This window comes from Orcinus orca, chromosome 9 (assembly GCF_937001465.1).
Source record: "Orcinus orca chromosome 9, mOrcOrc1.1, whole genome shotgun sequence".
Lineage (NCBI taxonomy): Eukaryota > Metazoa > Chordata > Mammalia > Artiodactyla > Delphinidae > Orcinus > Orcinus orca.
The window spans coordinates 15169929-15194038 of NC_064567.1; the positions used below are offsets into that span (position 1 = coordinate 15169929).

The following is a 24110-nucleotide window of genomic DNA, read 5'->3' on the forward strand; positions in this document are numbered from 1 at the left end:
TTTGCTGTCATTTTTACCAGAGCTGAGGAAACAATTATCAATATAATAAATAAGGTGTGTAAAAAAAATAAGAAAAAAAATAGTAATTGTTACTCTTTTCAACTATTCCTATATTGTGTCAGGATTTTTAATACTATGCAATTTAAAAAAAGGAAATTTGATCTAGAGATTGCTATAACACTTAATATCTTAAAATTTGGGGGTTTATCAAAACATCCTCATTATTCTAATTAATTGACTTTATAATAATAAATATTACAAATTTGAATTTATAAATTGCATTATGTCAATTAAAAATAGCTTTTATTTCTCTTATATATTGGGGTCCCAAGTTCAATTTTTTTTTTCCCCAAATGGGTTCTGCTGCTAAAAACAAGTCTGAAAAACACTACACTTGATAATGTCAGGGCCCTAGTTAAATACCCTTTTGGAGAGGATTGACCCAATCTCAGTAGACAAATCAGTTGAGGGAATTTCAGGGAATTTGGCTTCCCTTCTGGTCCAGGTAGAAGTGCCAGTAGTTTTAATCATCCCCCAAAGAAACTCCATTAACAGCCGTTCTGCATTTCCCCAAATCTCCCAACCTAGGTAACCACTAATCTGCTTTATGGATTTATCTGTCTTTATGGATTTGCCTATTCTGGACATTTTATATAAATGGAATCATATAATATATGATATATGACATTGAAAACAGAACGGATAAAATGTTGGTATCTGATCCAAAGTTAGAAAAGAAATATTACAATTCTCCAAAATACAGAAAATATATTTGCTCTGTATCATAATTTAGGTGAGAAAAGGCAAAAACTGTTCAAACTACTTTTTTTTTTTTTTCCGGAACGCGGGCCTCTCACTGTTGTGGCTTCTCCCGTTGCAGAGCACAGGCTCTGGATGCGCAGGCTCGGCGGCCATGGCTCACGGGCCCAGCCGCTCCGCGGCATGTGGGATCTTCCTGGACCGGGGCACGAACCCGTGTCCCCTGTATCCGCAGGCGGACTCTCAACCACTGCGCCACCAGGGAAACCCCCTGTTCAAACTACTCTTTTTTTTTTTTAAATATTTTATTGGAATAATTATTCAATTGTTAGCATGATATTCACAATAACATTATTCATAGGGTGATTCTTTCCACTTTAAGGAGATCTATTTTTATTTTATTTATTTATTTTTGGCTGTGTTGGGTCTTCGTTTCTGTGCGAGGGCTTTCTCTAGTTGTGGCAAGCGGGGGCCACTCTTCATCGCGGTGCGCGGGCCTCTCACTATCGCGGCCTCTCTTGTTGTGGAGCACAGGCTCCAGACGCGCAGGCTCAGTAGTTGTGGCTCACGGGCCTAGTTGCTCCGCGGCATGTGGGATCTTCCCAGACCAGGGCTCGAACCCGTGTCCCCTGCATTGGCAGGCAGATTCTCAACCACTGCGCCACCAGGGAAGCCCCAAACTACTCTTGATCGAGCTTTTTTTACAAAGAAATAAAACACTTGAATTCTCAATGTTACTAAAATTTTAAATTATGGCATAGTGAATATTCTATTTTTTTTCAATTTTACTCTACATTTATAATTAAGGATAAGAGAATTTTCAATGTTTTGACAAAAATTTTAAACATCACAGGCAATTTTAATTTTTCCTATTGATTATTAAGATTGCTTTGCATAGTTTTAGCTTGCATGGACTAATAGTCCTACATGCAAAGGGAGGATTGCCTGTAGTTGATACACTGTTGCTTATTGGTATAAATTTATGTACATTTATTATTTAAAATAATTTAATATTATTAGTGCTTTTCTACATTAAACTTCAAGCTTCTGTGCTGTGCCTGGCCCACAGAAGTTGCTTAATTTTATACATAAATATTTTCTTTTTCTTGAATACCTCATTTCATTATGTTTATATTTACTTCTGGATACAGCCTTTACCTTATATGTTGGTGAAATAAATGCTTTAAAATTTTCCAGTTTTTAAACAGTATTGTAAAAGTTCTGCTCACGTGTGTGTGTGTGTGTGTGTGTAAAATAAAAGAGAAATGGTTTAATCTAAAATTTCTTTTTTCCCCCCTGCTCACTCTGAAAGGAAAGCAATTACCAATCACCTACTTTCTAAAAATTGAAACTTCAACATATTAAAAAATACTATGATATATAAGAAGATAATTTAGAATGATCTCTAGATACAAAGTAAATAGTCAAAAATCAACAGCTTTTCTTTATAATAGCATTCCAGTTAGAAATGGAAATTTTAAAAAATTTATAGTAACAACAAATTATAAATTACCAAGTATAAGTTAAACAAGAAAGGTGGAACACTTATCTCAGGAAAACAATACAATTTTACTGAAGGACATAAAACAAAAGCTGGAATACAAAGACATACCATGTTCCTGGGTGGGAAGATATAATACAAAGCTGTCAGTATTTCTCGGAATAACATGTAAATTGTATGTGATTCCAAACAAAATCCCAATAGAGCATTTGGGGGGGATCTATTTTTGATCTGAAGGGAAAAAATGTGATAATTACCAAGAAATTATTGAAAAAGAATAATAGGGAACACCTAACATATACTAAATATACTAAAATATAAAGCAACAGTAGTTAGTAGTTTGAGTAGAATAAACAAATAGATCAGAGGAATAAAAAAGAACCCAGAAATAGACTTGTGTACATATGGGAGTTAAGTGTATAATAAATGGAACATTTAAAATCAGTGAGGAAAGGACGGCTCCTTGAATATATTGCATTGGGACTACATTTCCATTAAAAATATGGTTATGACTATTCTGCATAGCAAATGCAAAAGCATTTTCAGATGAATTAAAGATCTAAATGCAAACACACAAAGCAACTAGAAATGATTAGAAAAATAGAGGTGATTTATATAATTTTAGGGTAAGGTAAAGAAGTCAGAATGTCTAAAGGAAAATACTGACAGATTCAACTATGTGACATTTTATTTTATATATGTTTTTCTTAGTCAGACTTTATGTACAGGGGGTTGAGTTAATCACAAGCCTCGTTTTATGGCACGTTAATATTATTAGGGAGTGTGAGGCACCTCTTTTGTTTTTACATATGTACATATGTATTTGTGTATTGTTATTTATCCCTTTTCATTTTCTCCTCTCTCTATATAAGTAACCATTCTAATTTTTTTTTTTTTTTTTTTTTTTTTTGCGGTACGCGGGCCTCTCACTGTTGTGGCCTCTCCAGTTGCGGAGCACAGGCTCCGGACGCGCAGGCTCAGTGGTCATGGCTCACGGGTCCAGCCGCTCCGCGGCATGTGGGATCTTCCCGGACCGGGGCACGAACCCGTGTCCCCTGCATCGGCAGGCGGACCCTCAACCACTGCGCCACCAGGGAAGTCCCATTCTAATATTTTAAATGCATATTCTGTGTTTGTATTGCTCTAACACGGATAACATTGCTTAGAATACATGCCTCTAATTATGTAAATTGTATCATTACAGATCTCATCTTGTTTCTTATTCTTTTATATTTTTCTCTCTCAGCACTATGTTTTAAAGATCCATATTGCTGTGTTTACAGTTAGCCTGGTGCTTCTTCTGGCTGCATTAGTACTCTGTGCATTTACCGTATTTTTCTCATTCTCTCCCCTGCCATGGGCATCCAGATTGCTTCTGACATCCAACTACAACAAACAATGCTTCCATGAATATCCTTGTGCATGAAACCTTATGGACATGGATGGGGATTTCTTTGGGATAAATACTCAGATGTGGAATAGCTGAACCACAGGGTATTACAGACTTAATTTGGCCAAGTGCCAGATTGCTCTCCAGAATGGCTGTACTGGTAGAATACACTTCCATCAGCAGTTCATTAAGGCCAATATCCCCCAATTTTCCTAACAAGTATAAAATGATCTCATTAATTTGTTTACAAAGATATATTTTAAATGAGTGTCCTATAGACAGCATATATAGTTGGGTCTTACGTTTTTATCTAGTCTGACAATATCTGCCTTTTATTTTGAATTCTCAAACAAATGACATTAGATATAATTATGAATTTGATTGGGTTTGCATCTACCATCTTGCTATATGCTTTCTATTTTTCTGCCTTTTGAATTTACTGAATATTTTTTATTACATTTATCTCTACTATTGACTTATTAGCTCTGCAATTTTTTTTTTAACGGTTGCTCTAGAGTTTTCCTCATGCATGTTTAACATAAAACAGGCTATTGTCAAATAACTTCATATTCAGTATAAAAGCCTTATTATAATATACTTTCATTTCCCCACTGGGTAGCTAGCTGGCAGCTAGTATGGGGTCGGTCTGGATATTCTGTCCTTAAGAAGGCCAACTATGGGTATCTAAGAACTTCATTGGTTTATGGATTCTCCAGAAGAATTTGGGAGTTTAGTTATGGAGTACACACAATAGCTGTCTCTGTGTAATGTCTGCCTGGGTCCTTTGGTTAGCCCCACCCTTCGGCTGCACCACTTTCCTCACAGGAATTTCTCAGCTTCCCCCTTTTGGTCAAATGAGCTCCAAGTGAAACAGGTTTGTCCATAACGGGTTAGGCTCTTCTTGACACAGTCTTATCAGTTGAGTGTCAGCTTGGGATAATGGGATGGCTACACAGCAACATTTTCACACCTGGTTATTTTCACACCTGGTGGAGGAGGGCACAAAGGGATGAGGACAGCCACAGATATTAACAGAAAATTGGGAACGTAAAGCCTAGCAAGAAAAGTAGCTTCATTAAATTTAAATAAGCTGTTTTTGATGTGCCTGTCTTGATGGAGTATTTTAACTGTTATTTGGTTTATCATCAAAACTAAATTATGGATCATACATTGTAGTTTTTGAGACTTCTCGCCAGAGTAGAATCCTCATAGAAATCAGCGAAATCAGGACTTCCGCGTGGCGCAATGTTTAAGAATCCTCCTGCCAATGCAGGAGACATGGGTTTGAGCGCTGGTCCGGGAAGATCCCACATGCTGCGGAGCAACTGAGCCCGTGCACCACAACTCCTGAGCCTGCGCTCTAGAGCGCGCGAGCCACAACTACTGAAGCCCGCGCAGCTAGAGCCTATGCTCTGCAACAAGAGAAGCCACCGCGATGAGAAGCCGGTGCACCACAACAAAGAGTAGCCCCTGCTCGTCACAACTAGAGAAAGCTCCCGTGCAGCAATGAAGACCCAACACAGCCAAATAAATAAATATTTTTAAAAAAAGAAAAAAAAGAAATCAGTGATATCCAGTGTCTTAGATCCTTTTTGATAAGTTTTGATATCAAGCTTTGTTTTAAATACTTTGGAAGGTTGGACAACAAATTTAACAGTTGGAAATTGATAGTGTTGCCCACAGAAAAGATTAACGTGAAAGGAGTAAGGAAATGGAGGTGAGATGATTATTAAACCTAAGCTCAAATGTAAATCCTATATCCTGATTACGAGTCTTGATTTGAAGGCCTTGGCGGGACACTGTCTGCACCCAATGTCATCTTGAGTCAGAGAATCTTAATTACAGAATTCACAGGAAGCTGTCTGCTTTGGTCGTGGTCTGTTTCTGGAGCCTTTTAGTGGGTTTCAGGGTCAGGCCTCTAGCAGGTTTGTATGGCCAGGTTGTAGAATCTTAAGTTCTTCTCTCTCCTTCTCCTTTTCCTTCCTGTGGTATAGTATATATAAAACGAATTTTATCATTTTAACCACTTTTAAGTGTATAGTTCAGGGGCATTACTCACATTGTGCAACCATCACCACTATCCCCCTCCAGAGCTTTCATATTCCCAAACTGAAACTCCATATCCATTAAACACTAACTCCTCATTCCGCCATCTCCCTCCCCACCCCCCTGCCCCATCATCCCCTGGCAACCACCGTTTCTGTGAGTTGACTATTCTAGGTACCTCTTCTAAGTGGAGTCATTCAATATTTGTCTTTTGTGACTGGCTTATTTTACTTAGCATAATGTCCTCAAGGTTCATCCATGTGGTAGTGCTTCTAAACTAGTTAGTCTGTAGAGGTGTATCATTGGTTTCCCTTTTGGATGTGTGGCTGGCAGCTGCTGGGTATATAACTAAGCACATAAATGAGCTAAATAATGATACTCAATGAGATCAGGATGCATCAAGGCAGAACCTGTCAGTAGAGAACTCAAGCCAAGCCTAAAGGTAATTTTAGTAACAATATAGTGAGAGTTCATGGAGATTTTTTAAAATTTTTATTTATTTATTTTTGGCTGCCTTGGGTCTTTGTTGCTGCACGCGGGCTTTCTCTAGTTGTGGCGAGTGGGGGCTACTCTTTGTTGCCGTGCACGGGCTTCTCACTGCAGTGTCTTCTCTTGTTGCAGAGCATAGGCTCTAGGCGCGCAGGCTTCAGTAGTTGTGGCACGTGGGCTCAGTAGTTGTGGCTCGCAGGCTCTAGAACACAGGCTCAGGAGTTGTGGCGCACGGGCTCAGTTGCTCTGCGGCATGTAGGATCTTCCCAGACCAGGGATTGAACCTGTGTCTCCTGTATTGGCAGGCGGATTCTTAACCAGTGCACCACCAGGGAAGTCCCCATAGAGATTTTGAGATAAGATCCCATTATCATTCGAGGGAGAGTAAGCTTCTTTGGAAGCTGGGCAGTATTGACTTTAAAATGTCATTAGCTTGCCTTTTTCTTCTTAGAGCTTTGAAAATGATGTGGACTTTTCAGTTAAATGTGAATACTTTGCATACATTTAAAAAATATTTTACCTGTAAAGTGAGCTTTCACTGTTATTGATATTTCCAGGTGGGAAAATGAAATCTTTGTTTTTATATCAGCATGTTAGTCTTTTGGCAAAAGACTGCTTAAATTCAACCAAAATATTTATTTATAAATAATCATTAAAAAATATATATCAAAGCTTGAAACAAAAAAATGAGATTCATTTGTAAATGTTCAAATGATTCACTAGGTAGGGGTTTCAGTTCTTGCCCTACAGCTTCAGTTTATTAGGGGTTTATAAAAATTACAAATAATGGAAGATTTTATCAATAAGGTTTTTTTCCTTCTAGAAACTAGATTACATAACTATCTTTCTATTGACTATAAATGTTTAGTCTCTTTTGGATGAAAACCAGTAAGAGTCACTAGTTTGCATAATAATAGAAAATGCATTTTCTTCATTGGTTTTAAGCTTAATAATGAGATTTTTTTTTGATGTTGGATAATCTCCAATAATTTTCTTGGGCTTCACAAAGAAGTTAGAAAACTCCTTTATTTTTGTAGCATGGCAAATTCATAAGCAACTTTAAAGGCATAATATCTACTATTAAGTATATAGATGTTAATTCTTTTTTTTTTTTTTGCGGTATGCGGGCCTCTCACTGTTGTGGCCTCTCCCGTTGCGGAGCACAGGCTCCAGACGCGCAGGCTCAGCGGCCATGGTTCACGGGCCCAGCCGCTCCGCGGCATGTGGGATCTTCCCGGACTAGGGCATGAACCCCTGTCCCCTGCATCGGCAGGCGGACTCTCAACCACTGCGCCATCAGGGAAGCCCTATAGATGTTAATTCTTAAGCCTCTGGTAATGTGGCATGTTTGGGTCAGTTATCTGAATGGGATGATTTGTTAATAACATAATATTTTAAATAAAATATTTAGAAATTACCTTAAGTATTCCTAATACCAAATAAAATCATATTAAGATTGTCATCAGAGTTTAGTATCAAATTGGAATGAGAAAAGTTTAGGGCTTTAAACTGGAGTTACTACCCTAAAACATAAGCTTGACTTTTATCAATTAATAGTGAAAAGAGGCTTAGCATAGTTTGAAACGCCCAGAGACTGGGGGCTGTTGCTATAACACCTGTTAAGAAAGGAAGGTCTATTTAGGATCTGGCTTCCAAGAGAGGGCTTTTGAGATCTTTAACTATAGCAACCAAATTTTGTACCCAATTAACAGAGAAAATTAAAATGAGAAGAAACAAGGTCTACAGCTATGTTTGTCCATAAGTACTAATTATCTACTGTCAACTGAAATAAAAAAAGCACAACGTGAGAGTTGTGAGTTAAGTTTTACTTGGGATAAAATGAGAACTATAAAAAAAAAAAAAAAAAAAAAAAAGAGAACTATAGCCAGGGAGACAGCCTCTCAGCTCTGAGGAACTGTTCTTTCTTTCTTTTTTTTTAACATCTTTATTGGAATATAATTGCTTTACAATGTTGTGTTAGTTTCTGTTGTATAACAAAGTGAATCAGCTCTACGTATACGTTTATGCCCGTATCTCCTCCCTCTTGCATCTCCCTCCCACTCTCCCTAACCCACCCCTCCAGGTGGTCACAAAGCACCGAGCTGTTCTTCCTATGCTATGTGGCTGCTTCCCAGTAGCTATCTATTTTACATTTGGTAGCATATATATGTCCATGCCACTCTCTCACTTCGTCCCAGATTACCCTTCCCCCTCCCCGTGTCCTCAAGTCCGTTCTCTAAGTCTGCGTTTTTATTTGAGGAACTGTTCTGAAGAGGTAAAGAAGGAGGTCAGTATATACAAGATTTTAGTGAAGGGGGAGATGTGCAATCAAGCACACATTTTGCTGGAAGTTTACTGCTATTCATGAGGAGCAGATGTCTCTGTTAATGATTTTAATGCTTTTCTGGATATGAGAAGATGTAAGAAATTAGGCTCATAAAACCTTCTTCTGAAAACATCTAACTATCTGAAGGCCTGTTCTGCCAGTTTTTCCATGATCTCCGCCCTGAACCCCTTTCGGGGTGTGCTGAAGGACTGCAGTGGCTAGTGACCTAATCCCTGTAGAGGCAGATGGTGAGCAACAATTTTTCATCCACACTATCGTCTTATCAAATTTTAAGTTGGCAAAAATATTCATGTATATTTTCATTTAAGGGCAAGTTCATCCTTTAATCTGCTGATTGCCATTCTATAGTTTTTGTAAAAATAAGGAAGAGGGTAAACTAATACGTTTAGTGATCAATGTTTTGTCTTTATCTTACCTAGAAATTTTTCAGGGACCCAAATATAACTCAGTGATTAACACAATTTAATATTAGTTTAAGTATTTAAAAGTAAGGATTTGGATATTATAATTTATGCTGACACATTAGTCTATATGATTTATAGCACTGTAAGAATCCCTCTTATAAAGAATTACCTATTATAATTCAATTTATTTTGACACATAATTTTAATATTTTATAATCTATTATGAATTGGCTTATTTGACCATTAAAATCAGTAGAGGAAATCTAGAAAACTCAAATTAATTCGCTTTTTTTATTAGAAAATAAACCCAAGAAAATATGCTAAATAGTATTATACTGGTAAAATCAGAGAAAATATAGCTATTTCTAAACCAAAAGATTAAACCAGTCTAATTTATCCAAGGTATCATCTTATTATATAAAACTTTTCCCTATATAACTATGTACCAGTTATTAAAATTTTTAAGTTTTTTAAAAACAATTTTTGCTCTTGACATATTTCCAAGTAACCAATTATCATAAGCTTCTCTTAAAACATTTTTTTCTGTTACTACCTTAGCAAGACATTTTTCCCCCTTAGAGACTACATATAAATCATAAAAAAGCAAAAAAAAAAAAAAAAACCTAGAAATCTTTGCATTTTTCTTCAGATTTATATTAATATTTGATATATTAATGTTGTTTCACTGGATAATTGGAATAAAAACTTGCTCCATTAAATTTTAATAACTCTTATAATCTGGTTTATTAATTCTTCCTGGAGGTAGATAAGACATATTTTTGGTCAAAATGGGAGAGCTTCCCTGGTGGCGCAGTGGTTGAGAGTCCGCCTGCCGATGCAGGGGACACGGGTTCGTGCCCCGGTCCGGGAGGATCCCACATGCCGCGGAGCGGCTGGGCCCGTGAGCCATGGCTGCTGAGCCTGCGTGTCCGGAGCCTGTGCTCCGCAACGGGAGAGGCCACAACAGTGAGAGGCCTGTGTACCGCAAAAAAAAAAAAAAAAATTATAATATGGGAAATTTTACCAACTCTTGTGCAAGCTAGACTTGCAACGGTGACAAAGCAGGAGACTCTAATATGGAAATGGCGTCACTATTAGGAATATTGATCAGTTAAAGAAACAAAGATATAATTACGTACCAGCAGGACCCTTGAGGGAGAATCATTATTGGAATCTAAGTAGTTTTATAATTTTTTTCTATAGTAGCATAATCTCGCTGTTTTTTTTTTGTTGTTGTTGTCCAGTTTCTATGTCCCTATGATGATGGCAATCTCCTTCCTTTAGTCTCTGGAGTAGGGCAACACCAAAACAAAAGGGTCCAGATGATTGCAACATGAATGATGGTCTATCCTGTTGCTGAAGGGCCACTGCTATGTTGCTGCTAAGGTACTTTATAGTCTGCAGCTGGACCCCAAGGGGTGAGTCAGAGGTCTCAGGCCTCATCAAAACCTGGCAGAAGATGAGAAACTGCCTCACTGTGGCCTCCTTCTTGGCAGATAGGGCACTGAGTGAGAAACGGCCTGGTAGCAGCTCCTCACACGCCTCCAGCACACTCTTGTTTTCAGAGGACCCAGGATGTTCGGCCAAGACTCAGATCAGCTGCAGATCAAGCTTTGCCTAAGTGCCTGTGTGGATACGTGCAACATCCTTAGGTATTAGCCCAGAGCTGTTCTTTAACATTACTCAGTTAAAAACCTGTGTTTAGGGGCTTACCCCAAAGGAAATACGTGTGAGGCATTCCTGGCAGGGTCTACCACCTGGTCAAAATACAGTTTCCAGTTTAAAAAGCCTGGGAATGGAGGTGGAAATTGATGGTGCTAATAGGTGCAGCTGTGACTGATGACACCTGTGTATATGGGCCGTCCTTTTCATGCCACACACCTTTGAAGAATGCTTCTGGAATTTTGAATATCAACAGTGCATTTGGAGCCTCGTAGCTATATGGTTCTGCCTCCTAGACTACCAATTGCTCAAGGCCGTTTTAGGCAAAGCCCTGTTGCTGTCTTCTTTGGAGTTGGCTGGTGTAAACTGTGTTCTGCTCTTGTTCCTCAGTTTTCCATAGTTCACCTTAGAGTTTAACTTTTCTTTCAGAGGCTTCGTGCCCAGAAGGCAGGTGGAGTTGGCAAGAGGAGACAACCGGTCTTATGGCTTCCATGATGATTGCTCATGTCATTGGCTTCTTTGCCTCCCTTATTAAAAGGAAACTACGAGCTTCTACCTGACATAGTCTTATAGGTGAGGACGAATCTCTTCCTCTACCCATCTTAGGTTCTCCAGCTGGAGCCCTGTAGATTGGACTGACAAAAGACAGATTAACAAGAGAAAAACAAACAGAAGTTTACAGACATATGTATTCATGCATGTTACACATGGGAGTTCCCAGAGATGAGTAACTCAAAGGCTTGGTTAGAACTAGGTCTTACATAACTTCTTAACAAAAGAGCAATACATTTTTTGAGAAGTGACAAGACAAAAGAAAAGGACTTTGAGTCTAGGGGCAGCAAATCATGGGAGGACAAATATATGGGAGACTAACAGAAGATAAGGTCTAGTTAGCAAAGTTTGTTATATAAATTCCTCTGGTGCCATCTCCAGACTGGTAAGGATCTAAAGTTGTCTCTAGCAGTTCAACTTTTGTCCTTCCTGGTAGAGAGGGAGGAGGGACACTTTGTAAGTTTATTTCCTCCTTTTAGGCAAATCGGGGGAAGACAGAGATTTCTTCTATCTGTTTCTTCTCAATTGTCTTCAGCACAAAATAATTCTTAAGCCCATGTGGAGTATTTTGAGGTAGTAAAATCTGTTCTGCTTCAGTTATATACGCTGGTTCTCACATGGCCACGGGTAGCCTTTAATCCTCCCGCCATTGTCACTTCTTCTCTGCCTCCCCCACTCCATAGCTTTATCCTGGAAGTAAATGCCAAAATCAGCTTTGCTCTTTTCTTTTTTTAATCCTACCTTTTGTGTGTTTTTTTGAAGTTTCCCAGGTTGTGATCTGTTTCTCCAGTCTCAATATTGAGTTACCTGCTCTCTTCTGGAACAGTATTCACTTTGATTAGAAAGAAATAGCTTTCAGCCTGAAGAACAAACATGGCCGGTTCCGCTGGTGGTGCAGTGGTTAAGAATCCGCCTGCCAATGCAGGGGACACAGGTTCAAGCCCTGGCCCGGGAAGATTCCACATGCCACGGAGCAACTAAGCCGGTGCGCCACAACTACTGAGCCTGAGCTCTATAGCCCACAAGCCACAACTACTGAGCCCATGTGCCACAACTACTGAAGCCTGCGCACCTAGAGCCCGTGCTCTGCAACTAGAGAAGCCACGACAATGAGAAGCCTGTGCACTGCAACGAAGAGTAGCCCCTGCTCATGACAGCCAGAGAAAGCCCGGGCACAGCAACGAGGACCCAACACAGCCAAAAATAAATAAATAAATAAATTAAACAAACAAACATGGCTTTTGGGAGCCCCTCAGAACTGTTTGTATGGAGGGGATAGTCCTGTCAGATGTGAGGTCATAGGAACTTCTACTATTATTGTTTTATTCTAAACTTGAAGCATGTCTAAAATTGCTATTACCTTTGTAGCAGTTGTTTCCGGCAAGTACGTTAGGCTACTGTTGTCTACTCTTACTTCTTTGTCAATCCAATTACCTCGGCTTTCTTATCTTAAGGATTTGGGGTTCAGTGATGGTACCCTTTCTTTATTTTAGAGAGGTGCTATAGACTTAGTCTATTTAATTGGCTCTCTGCTTAGTTATTTCAAGAAATTTGGGGGGACTTCCCTGGTGGAACAGTGGTTAAGAATCTGCCTGCCAGTGCAGGCGACACGGGTTTGAGCCCTGGTCCGGGAAGATCCCACATGCCACACAGCAGCTAAACCTGTGCGCCACAACTACTGAGACTGCGCTCTAGAGCCCGTGAGCCACAACTATGGAGCCCATGTGCCACAACTACTGAAGCCCACGTGCCTGGAGCCTGTGCTGCGCAACGAGAAGCCACTGCAATGAGAAGCCCGCGCACCGCAATGAAGAGTAGCCCCCGCTCGCTGCAACTAGAGAAAGCCCGCGTGTAGCAAGGAAGACCCAAGGCAGTCATAAATAAATAAATAAAAAAAGAAAGAAATTTGGGACAAGAAGGAAAGTAGGTTACCAGCTTAATCTAATCTTTCAGATTGCTTCTATTTTCAATGGTGGTCTGTTATTAGAGCAATTTTTCTCTTGACTCATACTGAAGAAATTATTTTTTTTTAAATTTATTTATTTATATTTGGCTGCGTTGGGTCTTCTTTGCTGTGCACGGGCTTTCCTTATTTGCGGCGAGCGGGGGCTACTCTTTCCTGCGGTGCGCGGGCTTCTCATTGCAGTGGCTTCTCTTGTTGCAGAGTGCAGGCTCTAGGCATGCAGGCTTTAGTAGTTGTGGCTCACAGGCTCTAGAGTGTAGGCTCAGTAGTTGTGGTGCACAGGCTTAGTTGTTCTGCGGCATGTGGGATCTTCCCGGACCAGGGCTCGAACCGGTGTCCCCTGCATTGGCAGGTGGATTCTTAACCACTGAGTCACCAGGAAAGCCTGGTTTCCTGCATTAACTTATTTTCATTGGGGCTCGCTTGCCCATGTGTTTTAAACTCAAATACTAAAAGCATGGCATACATTAGCAGTTTAATAATCTGAGAAAAGATAAAATACACAAGAAAAAAACATAGCTGGACAGTTTGTTCAAACTGTCCATGTAAAAGGTGGACAGTTTACTTCAAGCACTATAAACAAGGCTAAATGGATTAGTTTTCAGTTATATGCAATAAATTGAAATTATGGCATTAGGAATCAGCACATTTTAACATCTGTCAAGAAAGACTCTTCTGATAGCAGGGTTTCTCAATCTCAGCAAAAATTACATTTTGGCCCAGATAATTCTTTGCTGTGGGAGCTGTTCTGTGCATCGTAGGATGTTTAGCAGCATCCCTGGCCTCTTCCTACTAAATGCCAATATTACCTCTCCCCACCCCCACCAGTTGTAACAATCAAAAATGTCTCCAGACATTGCCGAATCTCTTAACACCTAGTTAAGAATCACTGTTTAAAAGAAAGAACCACTCACTCAAATAGCTCTTCTAATACTAGATGATAAAAATGTATAACACAGGATTATATGTCCGTTATATCCAACTCAATACTTTAAAACAGAATGTATCTTGTCACAATTCCATGAAATGTTGAAAACATTGACTGATGATATCTGAGCTCAGCATGATTAAAAGTAGAATATAAAAGCTAGAAAAAAAGCTCTAACACTAGAAATTAAAGTAAGACAGGAACTCTTGTAAACAACGATTAAAGAAGAAAGCAAACCCCAAACTCAGAATATCTGTAAAATTACAAAATCGACTTAAGAAATCTTAACTAAAACAGTACTCAATGGACAATTCATTATATTCAATGTTTATATTACTATACAAGAAAAACCAACAAAAATCAATGAAATAAATATTCAACCTAAGAAGTTAGAAGTCTATGGATGAGTTATAAAAAAGACAAGAGATAAGTAAAAGAAAATGAGATATGAATGAATTAAGAAACAGAAAGACAGAAGTAGTCAATGAATTTTCTTTCCTTTGGGAAATTTGGTCTAAATGAAATCCAGAAAAAATAAAAAATAACTTGATAAACCATTAATTACAAAACAAGACCATAGACAAACAAAAGAAGAATTGCAAGAGGGAGGTGACCACATGTTTAGGAAAATTAAAGGAATTGGAAGAGTACGGGCGTGTATGAGAGCTCAGGGACTTTTGTTTACTGGAATATCCCAACTGCCGAGGATAGAGCCTACCACAGTGGCACACAAAAATCTTGTTGACTAAATGAACAAATATACCTCCATATGCTAAATACGTGACATTGATAAATTATAGAAGAAGATAAATTTGCAAAATTGATTTGAGATGAAATAGAAAATGTACAGGCTCTCTATTGACAGAGAGGCAATTCTCAGGTGAATTCCACCAATACTTTAGGAAATAAATCGTTTAAATTTAATTTGTTCTAGAGTGGAGAGTGTGAAAGAAAATCTCACTCTCTCCTTTTAACAATGAAAGGAGCACAATTTGATAATAGAAACTAAAGAGTATACACAAAACTACACAATAGTCTTATATACGAATGTCAATAAAAAATGCTCAATAGTACATATCAAATAGCAACACACACACACAACACAGTTTAAAAACATATGTTCAATCATTTCCACTAGCTGCTCCTCTCTGACCAACATGTGACCAACTTCAGCAGGACATAAAGTGAGGGCTACCCAGCTCCAAATTGTCCTTTGGCAATTTTATCTCTTCCTGACAACCCCCAAGACAGAATTAAAGGGGCCCTCATGCTCCTAAGGATGCTACATAGTCTTTGTAGGAAGATTTACCAATGGCCAGATTTAAGGGGGGGACCTGAAAAGTCCATGTACTTTTGTCAAGACCACTGCTACTCCCACCATACCTCCCACCATATTCTGCATCTCAGCTCTCAATCTAGCTAAAATACCAGTGCCCAGAGGAGATTATCCTATCCCTCCTCACCCCTTGCCCCCATCAAGAGAAGTGAGAACTTGAGGATTTGGTATCTGGAGGTAGAAACATGGTGGGTACAGTTCAGATTCCGGGAGGGTTCACATGCAAGGACCAGGGCTCCACAAGATATCATGATTTAGTTACTAGTTTGGAATGGTCAGAAATTGAAGTCACCAGTGAAAGCTTGAAATTTTAAGGGAGTTCCAGAGAAATACCAAGCCTGGGAAATATAATTTACCTCAACCTTTTACATTTCCATAACTGTGGTCATGAAGTGTGCAGCACGTCGCAGTGTTGAAGCCTGCAGACTTGGGATTGGTGCCTATGTGCCTCTTGTGGCCTCTTCCAATAACCTCTGTGTCATTATGGAAGACAGTGCCTGAGGGAGGTCTTCCAAGGAGAATAGTCAGTGATGGGCAAACAAAAAACATTCTGCGGGCTGGGGCAGAAAGTCCTTGCTCTTCTGGTCCATGTGTTTTTATGGATCAGTGGGTACGCTGTTGGCCTCCTCTCCTTTTCCAGGCAGGTTATGTAACTATTGATGTATCTTACTCCATATTCCATTAGAGGCCTCTGATTAGGAAAGAGATTGATTTGGGTTAACAAACATCTTTGGGGTTGCAAAAGTCCCCAAGAAGGTCAAAAATATTGGTCATCAATACCTGAGCTCAGTAAAGCATTGACTAAGTAAGGCCATTTTTACTGCTGGTGTCAGCTTGAGAGACTGGAAATCTTGACTGAGAGATGGTATATTTGCTTGCTAGGGCTGCTTGAACAAAGTGCCACAAACTGGCCACTTATATAACAGAAGTTTATTGCCTCACAGTTCTAGAGACCACAAGTCCGAGATAAAGGTGTTGGCAGGGTTGGTTCCTTCTGAGGGCTATGAGGGTGAATCTGGTCCATGCCTCTCACCTAGCTTCTGGTGGTTTGCTGGACATCTTTGTAAAAGCATCACCCTGAACTCTGCCTCTATCTGCACGTGGTGCTCTCCCTGTGTGTTGCCTGTGTCCAAGTTTCCCCTTTTTATAAGGATACCAATCATACTGGATTAGTGTCTACCATACTCCAGTATGACTTCATCTTACCTAATCACATATGCAATAACCCTATTTCCAAATAAGGTCACGTTCTAAGGTACTACGGGCTAGTACTTCAACATATGAATTTTGGGGGCATACAATTTATCCCAAAATAGTTGGGAAGCTTGAGAGGAATGAGAGTGAAGGGAGAAGTGACATGCAGAAACTCATGCAGACCAGGATCACTCTTTCCTGACCTTCTGTTTTCTGTCTCCAACTCTTTTTCCTCCATCTCTGTTAAGACTAAGACAGAATTCCCCTCTTCCAATCTTTAGAAATACATGTATACATTTCTCCTGACAAATAGTGGGACTCTTTTCCAATGCCTGTCTTTAAAAAATGGTTTGATAGGTGTGGTCCTTCTTCCACACCAGCCCCCTGAAATATTTTGAAGAGTTTTGACAGTAGAGGTCAGGACTTGAGTTTCTGTTCTTTCATTATGGTACTCCCTTTTCTTCCTATCTTCCCTATCTTCCCAGTGCTAAATGTACAGTAGGAATTCAACCAAAGGTCTCTAATTTAAATGAATTCAGATGATTCCCCCCACCCCAAGCAACAAAATGGAGATTCATGTGGTAGAATAAATCATCATTTTTATTATTTCTTGTGAATGAGATATTTTCCAGAGAATAGCATTATAAGTATTCATATTAGAATTATTGGAAACAATAAGTAGAGATCAATTTTTTAAAACGATAGTTTCTCAGAAATGTATGTTTTCAGATCATGGAAGATTATAAGCAATTGATCTTGGACAAACATAAGTTTGTTTTGATGTTTTGAAGTTTTGAAGCGCTCTCTTGCCCTGTGAGAGTGACTTAATATGAATGAATAAAATATACTGCTCTGGCTGGACTGAAAATAGGTACATCTCTACTATGGAATTCTAATAATCATTTTATTCACTTAAAAAATTTACATATAGTAAAATTATCAGTGTTCTTTTGAACTTGCTACTTTCTCAAAATTCAGTTATCCCAATAACTTTCAAAGTCTTAAGTCTAATGATTCTATAAAACCTCTTCTTTCAATATGTTTCCTAAAGCTTCCTTTTTGTATGTCTTCTTTGAAATAATGGTCTGTGGACTATTTTACAATACAGGGTATGCAGGTTGTCTCAAGCCACTTTGCATAATGGTGGTCATATAATGAATGGGGGCAGGAGTTGCAGGCAGTGTTAGCATAGATCACTAGCTTACTGAAGCTCAGGCCCTTTACAACATGCAAGAGAGAACAAGCAATTATCCATCTTTCAAGCTGGATAAAAGCTACACGAACACACATTGGATGGAAACAAACAACAAATCAGTATGGCTTTGTTGACCGCTGTGGTGTTTAATTAGCTCTATAGTAAGACTTTTCTATACTTAGCCCTCTCTCTCTACTCAAGGTGAAGCAAATCACTTCCCTGTTAATAATGCATGTGTGGATCTTACCTTGGCTGTGTCTGTATTACAGTCAATGGTCCAAACCATCAAGACCACTGCCAGCACACTGGCATGGTCCAGCTCTCCATCCTTGCTGTTGCCCTGTTAACTGCTAAAGAACTCAGACTACCCATGGCAGCAGTATCCGAATTCATGTGTTATTTATCTTCATATGTTGCCTTTGAAGTCTTTTCTAAAGCCTAATATTTTTCTTTCTGAAACCCAGAAGACATTGATTTAATAAAATATTAGCTGATAATTTCCAAGTTATTTCAACAGATTTAAACCTATTTTTTCCCCCCACATAGCTAAGTCAAAGTCACTTACACTACACAAAAGTTAAGTGTGTCTCCATCACCATTTCATCTGAGGATAGTAAACTCCTTTGATTTCCATAGCTGGAGGAACCACCCAGCCCAAAGTCCTGGCACACATAGAGGGAAAATATCTGTTGCGGAGCTCTCTGAAGTCAGTATTCATCATGAAATGGGTATTCAGGATGGTCACACCACCTGCCAAAACAATTCCCCCAAAGGGAAAAAGTTCACTTCAAATGCTGCATGGCTGTATGTGTTACTAGCATTCTTTGGTAACTTTACCGACCATTCCCTCTTTCTCTTACTCATGCCATTTCTGTTTCGTGCCCATTCTCCTCCCCTGTTTCCCCTTAAGCCAGCACCTTTTACTGAAGCCCCAGATAGCACCCTGGGTGTAAGTGTGGGGTGGGGGGATTGGGGGGAGAAGGCTAGTTGTCTCCACATTAACATTTTCTTAAAACAAAAGCACAGGAGGTGAGCAATACCTGCCTACTTACACACTTTGTCCCAACTTCTTCCTCCTTCTGCTCTCTTGATATAAACTGCCTCCCATTTCAATAAACCACATAAGCATTTCTCTTCAAAACTCTATTATGGGGCTTCCCTGGTGGCGCAGTGGTTGAGAGTCCGCCTGCCGATGCAGGGGACACGGGTTCGTGCCCCGGTCCGGGAAGATCCCACATGCCGCGGAGCGGCTGGGCCCGTGAGCCATGGCCGCTGAGCCTGCGCGTCCGGAGCCTGTGCTCCGGGCCACAACAGTGAGAGGCCCGCGTACCGCAAAAACAAACAAAAAAACTCTATCATGAATCAGTGTCAGTCTCTTCTCAGAGTTTTTACTTGCCCCTATCACTAGGCCTCCTGAGAGTTGAAAGTTTGAGATTTAGAAAGTTGATGACCAGCAAAGTAAGTTTCCATGATGATGATGACAGTGATGATAATGATGAAGCTACCTCTTAAATAAAAATGGCGAAACAGTCTATAGAAGGACTGGAGTGTGTGTGTGCCTGTACTGAAGCACACCTAAGATTTAGTTCTCTGCAAGTACTATGAGCTTTAAATCAAAATATAAAACAAAACCAGAGAAGGCTCTCAAATATCAAGGATCAGCCAGATGAAAAGCAGCAGAACCTTGGCCCAGCATCCCTAAATGATACATTTTTTTGATCAATGGGGCCTAATCTTTGTTTCTCCTTGCTGATTTTTCTAGTTATTTCCAGATGTGATGAGTTATTTTCCCAGTGTTGCTAGAATTAGGTATTAAAAATGTCAAAGGTCGGGCTTCCCTGGTGGTGCAGTGGTTGAGAATCCAACTGCCAATGCAGGGGAGATGGGTTGGAGCCCCGGTCCGGGAAGATCTCACATACCATGGAGCAACTAAGCCTGTGTCCCACAACTACTGAGCCTGTGCGCCACAATTTCTGAGCCCACGTGCCACACTACTGAAGTCCGTGCGCCTAGAGCCCGTGCTCCGCAACAAGATAAGCCACTGCAATGAGAAGCCCACGCACCGCAACGAAGAGTAGCCTCTGCTCACCGCAACTAGAGGAAGCCCGCGTGCAGCAACGAGAACCCAACACAGCCATAAATAAATAAATAAAATGTCAAACCAAATAATGTCACTAACCAACTGTAAAAAAACAAAACAAAACAGCATATTGGAGGATTGGCTATCTCTATTTTTAATTTAATGATATTTATTCAATAGAAATAGTTTATCTTCAAGAGCTGTTAATTAACGTGTAAGGGTTAGTTCTGTGTTTGTGTTTACTTTTATGTTCTTGAGGCTAGGAGGTGCTTCTTGATTTCAAATAGTTTTTCCCCTGGAAAATTCACATTAGAAAGCTGTTTATTAATTCAGAAATTGATTCAGAAATTCAGTGTTAGCATAGTCCGCACTTTCTGACTCATGAAAAATAGTGGGACCGATAAGATAAGCGCCCAAACTATACGAACCATCTTAACGAGCATTTTCTAAATGCACACTCAAAGAGAAGATTGTAAAAAGAAGAATACTATCCAGGTGATTTCAAGAACTGGAAATATTAATGAAGAATGATTAAGAAGAAAAAATGTGGGTATGTATGTATACAAATATATACGTGTGTATATATACATGAACTATATTCTTTTTTTTTATTTTTAAGGCTCCGTAATATTCAGAGAATAAAGGGTTACTTCAGTTGATAGTTAAATTTGGCAACACTTGGAAGGAATTTTGCTTGTGGGAAGTCAGACAATAGGTGAAGCCAGAAGCTCCAAATCTTATAGGCAAACATTTGTCTAAAACTCAACCTGCTGCTCTTTCTACTGCACTCTAATGCCTCTCTCCCAGGAATTGTTCTTGTTGACAGCTTTGCTCTAATTTGTGCCCACTTTGATTTCTAAGGAAGAAATAAGTATGTTGTTTGCATATCTGTGCTGCTGTTGTATTAACATAACGAAAACTGATTTAATTCTCCTCAATGTTTTTAGCCTGTGATGCCTTAACCTAACCAATGGGAATGTCATAAATGTCAAAAATATTCTTTTAAGCAAAAATGCAGGTTTGTAGGAAGTTCCTAATTCAGAACATGCTGCCCACCGGCCTTTACCCTTGTGCCTTCCATGGACATGGTCCCGGTTCATGAGAGCCTGTTGGTTGACGCTTGACAATTCAACATCACTGCACAGAACCTGATTAATGATCCCCCAGAACTCACATGAGCATTTCCACGAAGCGGACATTTTTATTCAGGTCTTCAATGCCCTTCATTTCTTCTTCAGTGAGAGAAAAGTCAAAGATCTGAAATAACAGAAACAAAAAAACAGACATTTATAATAGTAGAAGATGGGTCAAGCTTGGGATCAGGGAGTGAGGCCAGCAGTGGGAGCCCTTCAAAGATTTATGAACATCTCTGCAAATGTCTTAGAGGAGTTGGGCTAGTGCGGGGGGGCCACCCCACCCATGTGGAGATGGAATTCTTTCTGCCCTTTGTCTTTAAGACAATCCTGCTGGGGACACCTTGCAAGAAATTTCAAATGTTCTGAAACAATACACATTCAGAACATCTCCTAAAAATCTAAAAGTGAAGAATTCTTATTATTTTGGTATAAGATGCTGAACTTTTGATTCTGGACTATGGCCTTCGTGCACTTTTTTTTTTTTTTTTTAACAAAAATATTCCCTAGTCTCTAAATTTGCTTATGTATTTTTTTTTAACTTTTAATTTGCTTTGGTTCATCATATTAATCCTTTCTCTTGTCATTTTTAATGTCTCTTTATCTACCTTTTAATTCTAATTACTTTTTCATTTTTTTTTTTTTAGCTTGTACAGTTTGTACCTTGGTTTTATAATTGTCCTTTATGAACATTTTAATAGTTTATTTTAGCTTATTTATATTTTTAACAGTTGATTTGTTTATAATTTCTCTTATTATTTTATCTTTCTATCCCTTAACTTTTAATTTAGTAATTTACATGCATACATTTTTTTTTTTTTTTTTTTTTTTTTTTTTTTGCGGTACGCAGGCCTCTCACTGCTGTGGCCTCTCCCGTTGCGGAGCACAGGCTCCGGACGCGCAGGCTCAGTGGCCATGGCTCATGAGCCCAGCCGCTCCGCGGCATGTGGGATCTTCCCAGACCAGGGCACAAACCCGTGTCCCCTGCATTGGCAGGCGGACTCTCAACCACTGCGCCACTAGGGAAGCCCTACATGAATAAATTTTAATTGTAAAAGTAATACATGAATATATGCTTTTTGTAAAGAAATGAAACACTACAGAAATACATGGACATGTATGGAGTAAAAGAAACAAAAGTGCCTCTTGATACCCACCACCCCAGTGCTATTCCCCTTCCCACAGATTCCTTCCAAACATTCAACACAGCAACAGCAAAATGCAATTGTATCATATTTCTATTATTCTGCAGCTTTATCTCATTCACATAATATGTCTTGGTGATCTTTTCTGTCAAAATGTATAGACTGACTTTATTTAACTACTACATCCGTAGTATAGATGTAATACGATTTACTTAGTCATTCCCCCAAGGATTGTTTCCAAGTGGTCTTTTCAGAGCATTCTTTCCTTTGATTATTTATTATCCAAGAATTGGAGTTATGAGATTGTAGAAGGAAATTTATTATAACATAAAAACAGTCATGAATGAACCAGTCACTTATAAAAGAAATCCTTACAAGCTTCCTTTTTCTTTAACACCTTCCCGCACCTAGTAGGGCTATTTGTCACATGACCTCACCTCCTTCAGCACAAGAATAGGGATGTAGCCCAGGGGACCAATCAAGGTATCTTTTTCATTAGACACAGTGATTATTATGGGAGTAGCCAATGACCCATAAAAGGACAAGCAGGGATTGACAGAGACAGAAGCCTTTATCTGTGATCATCTTTACTAAATGTGGGTAACAGATTAACCCATATTAATCTGTGTGTGCCACCATGTGGAGAAAGGGGGTGAGGAGAACTCAATCCTTTTATAAATCATTAGAATACCTGTGTCCAGTCATGTCTGACCTACCCAGGGACTTCCCAGTTATGAGAGCCAATAAATTATGTCTCTTTTTCTTTGGTAAATTTGAATTTCATTCCTTCATGTGGTAGCAAAAAAGCTCTGAAGATAATTGTCTAATATCATGGATGTCTTCCCATGTCAGTAGTTATATTTTCACTTTATTATTTAAAAATGGATATAAAAGCACACATACTGTGTGAATTCATTTATTTGAAATTCTAGGAAATGCAAACTAGCCTATGGGGATAGAAAGAAAATCAGTGCTTGCTTGGGATTGGGGACCAGAAGGGATAGATTATAAAAGGGCATGAAGAGACTATTGGAGGTGCTGGAAGTGTTCATTATCTTGATCGTGGTGATGGTTTCATGGGTGTGTACATATGTCAAAACTTTTCCAATTTTATACTTTATGTTCAGTTCATGCATTTCAATTACACCTCAGTAGAGTTCTGTTAAAAAAGAAAAATAAAAATGCCTATATACTGTTTCATTGTACAAATATATCATAATTTGTTTTACAATATCCTATTGAAAATTGTTTCCAGTTTTTTTTAGCTGATAAAGTATGCTGTAATAAACATCTGTATATGTGTGCATGAATATGCAAATACATCTATGGGAAAAAGATTGTTGGGTCAATGGACATGTATGTTTGAATTTTGATGGATCTGGAAAAATGACATCCTTCTCCAAATCTTACATCATTTTATGTTTCTAATAGTATTATATGAAACTGCCTGTTTTCCCACACACTGTTAACATTCTGATTATTTTCCTATCTGAGGGGATAAATACTATCTCATTTTTATCTTTAATTATGAGTAAGACAAAAAACAAACTTTTGAAATTTAAATTATTAACTGATGGGTAACTGATTAACTTTACATGGTACTTCTCTATGGCTGCATTTACCTAGCAGTTTATTCTTTGGAAGTAGCACAGTAAACTAATCACTCCATTGTCTAGTGGCCTCTTTTCTCACCTATATTTATAACGCTGATTACAGATTACTTATAGAGGAAATAAAGGGGGTTGGCATTTATGAAGTCTAAATGATCCTCTTCAATAATTTCCAAATTTGTCCCCAACTTTTTCCAGAGCCATTAAGAAGGTGGAAAGTTGACTGTTATGAATTTCCAATTTTATACCTTCTATTCCTGCTGTGCTGGTGGGGAAGGGAGTAGGTAGTATCCAGAGTCAATAGGTAAGGAAACAGAAGAAATAAGGGAGCTAGATAGCCTACAGGCAGCAAAGAAATCCCTGAATTACTAGGAAT

The 24110-nt window shown here is 39.0% G+C and overlaps 1 protein-coding gene across 18 annotated transcripts in view; it reads right to left on the reverse strand.

Annotated features, from left to right (window-relative positions):
* Window positions 1-3138: 3138 nt before the first annotated feature.
* The window catches only part of AKR1D1 (aldo-keto reductase family 1 member D1), a 98073-nt gene continuing 77101 nt past the window's right edge, over window positions 3139-24110 (reverse strand). For 8 of the 18 annotated variants that reach the window (XM_049715100.1, XM_049715098.1, XM_049715099.1 and 5 more), the window contains 2 exons: window positions 21021-21103; window positions 16084-18516 (listed from right to left, as the gene is read on the reverse strand). In XM_049715100.1, coding sequence (XP_049571057.1) covers window positions 18474-18516; window positions 21021-21103 — 126 coding nt within the window. In that variant the 3' untranslated portion in view covers window positions 16084-18473. The other 10 variants (XR_007479365.1, XR_007479364.1, XR_007479362.1 and 7 more) reach the window with 10 other exon arrangements.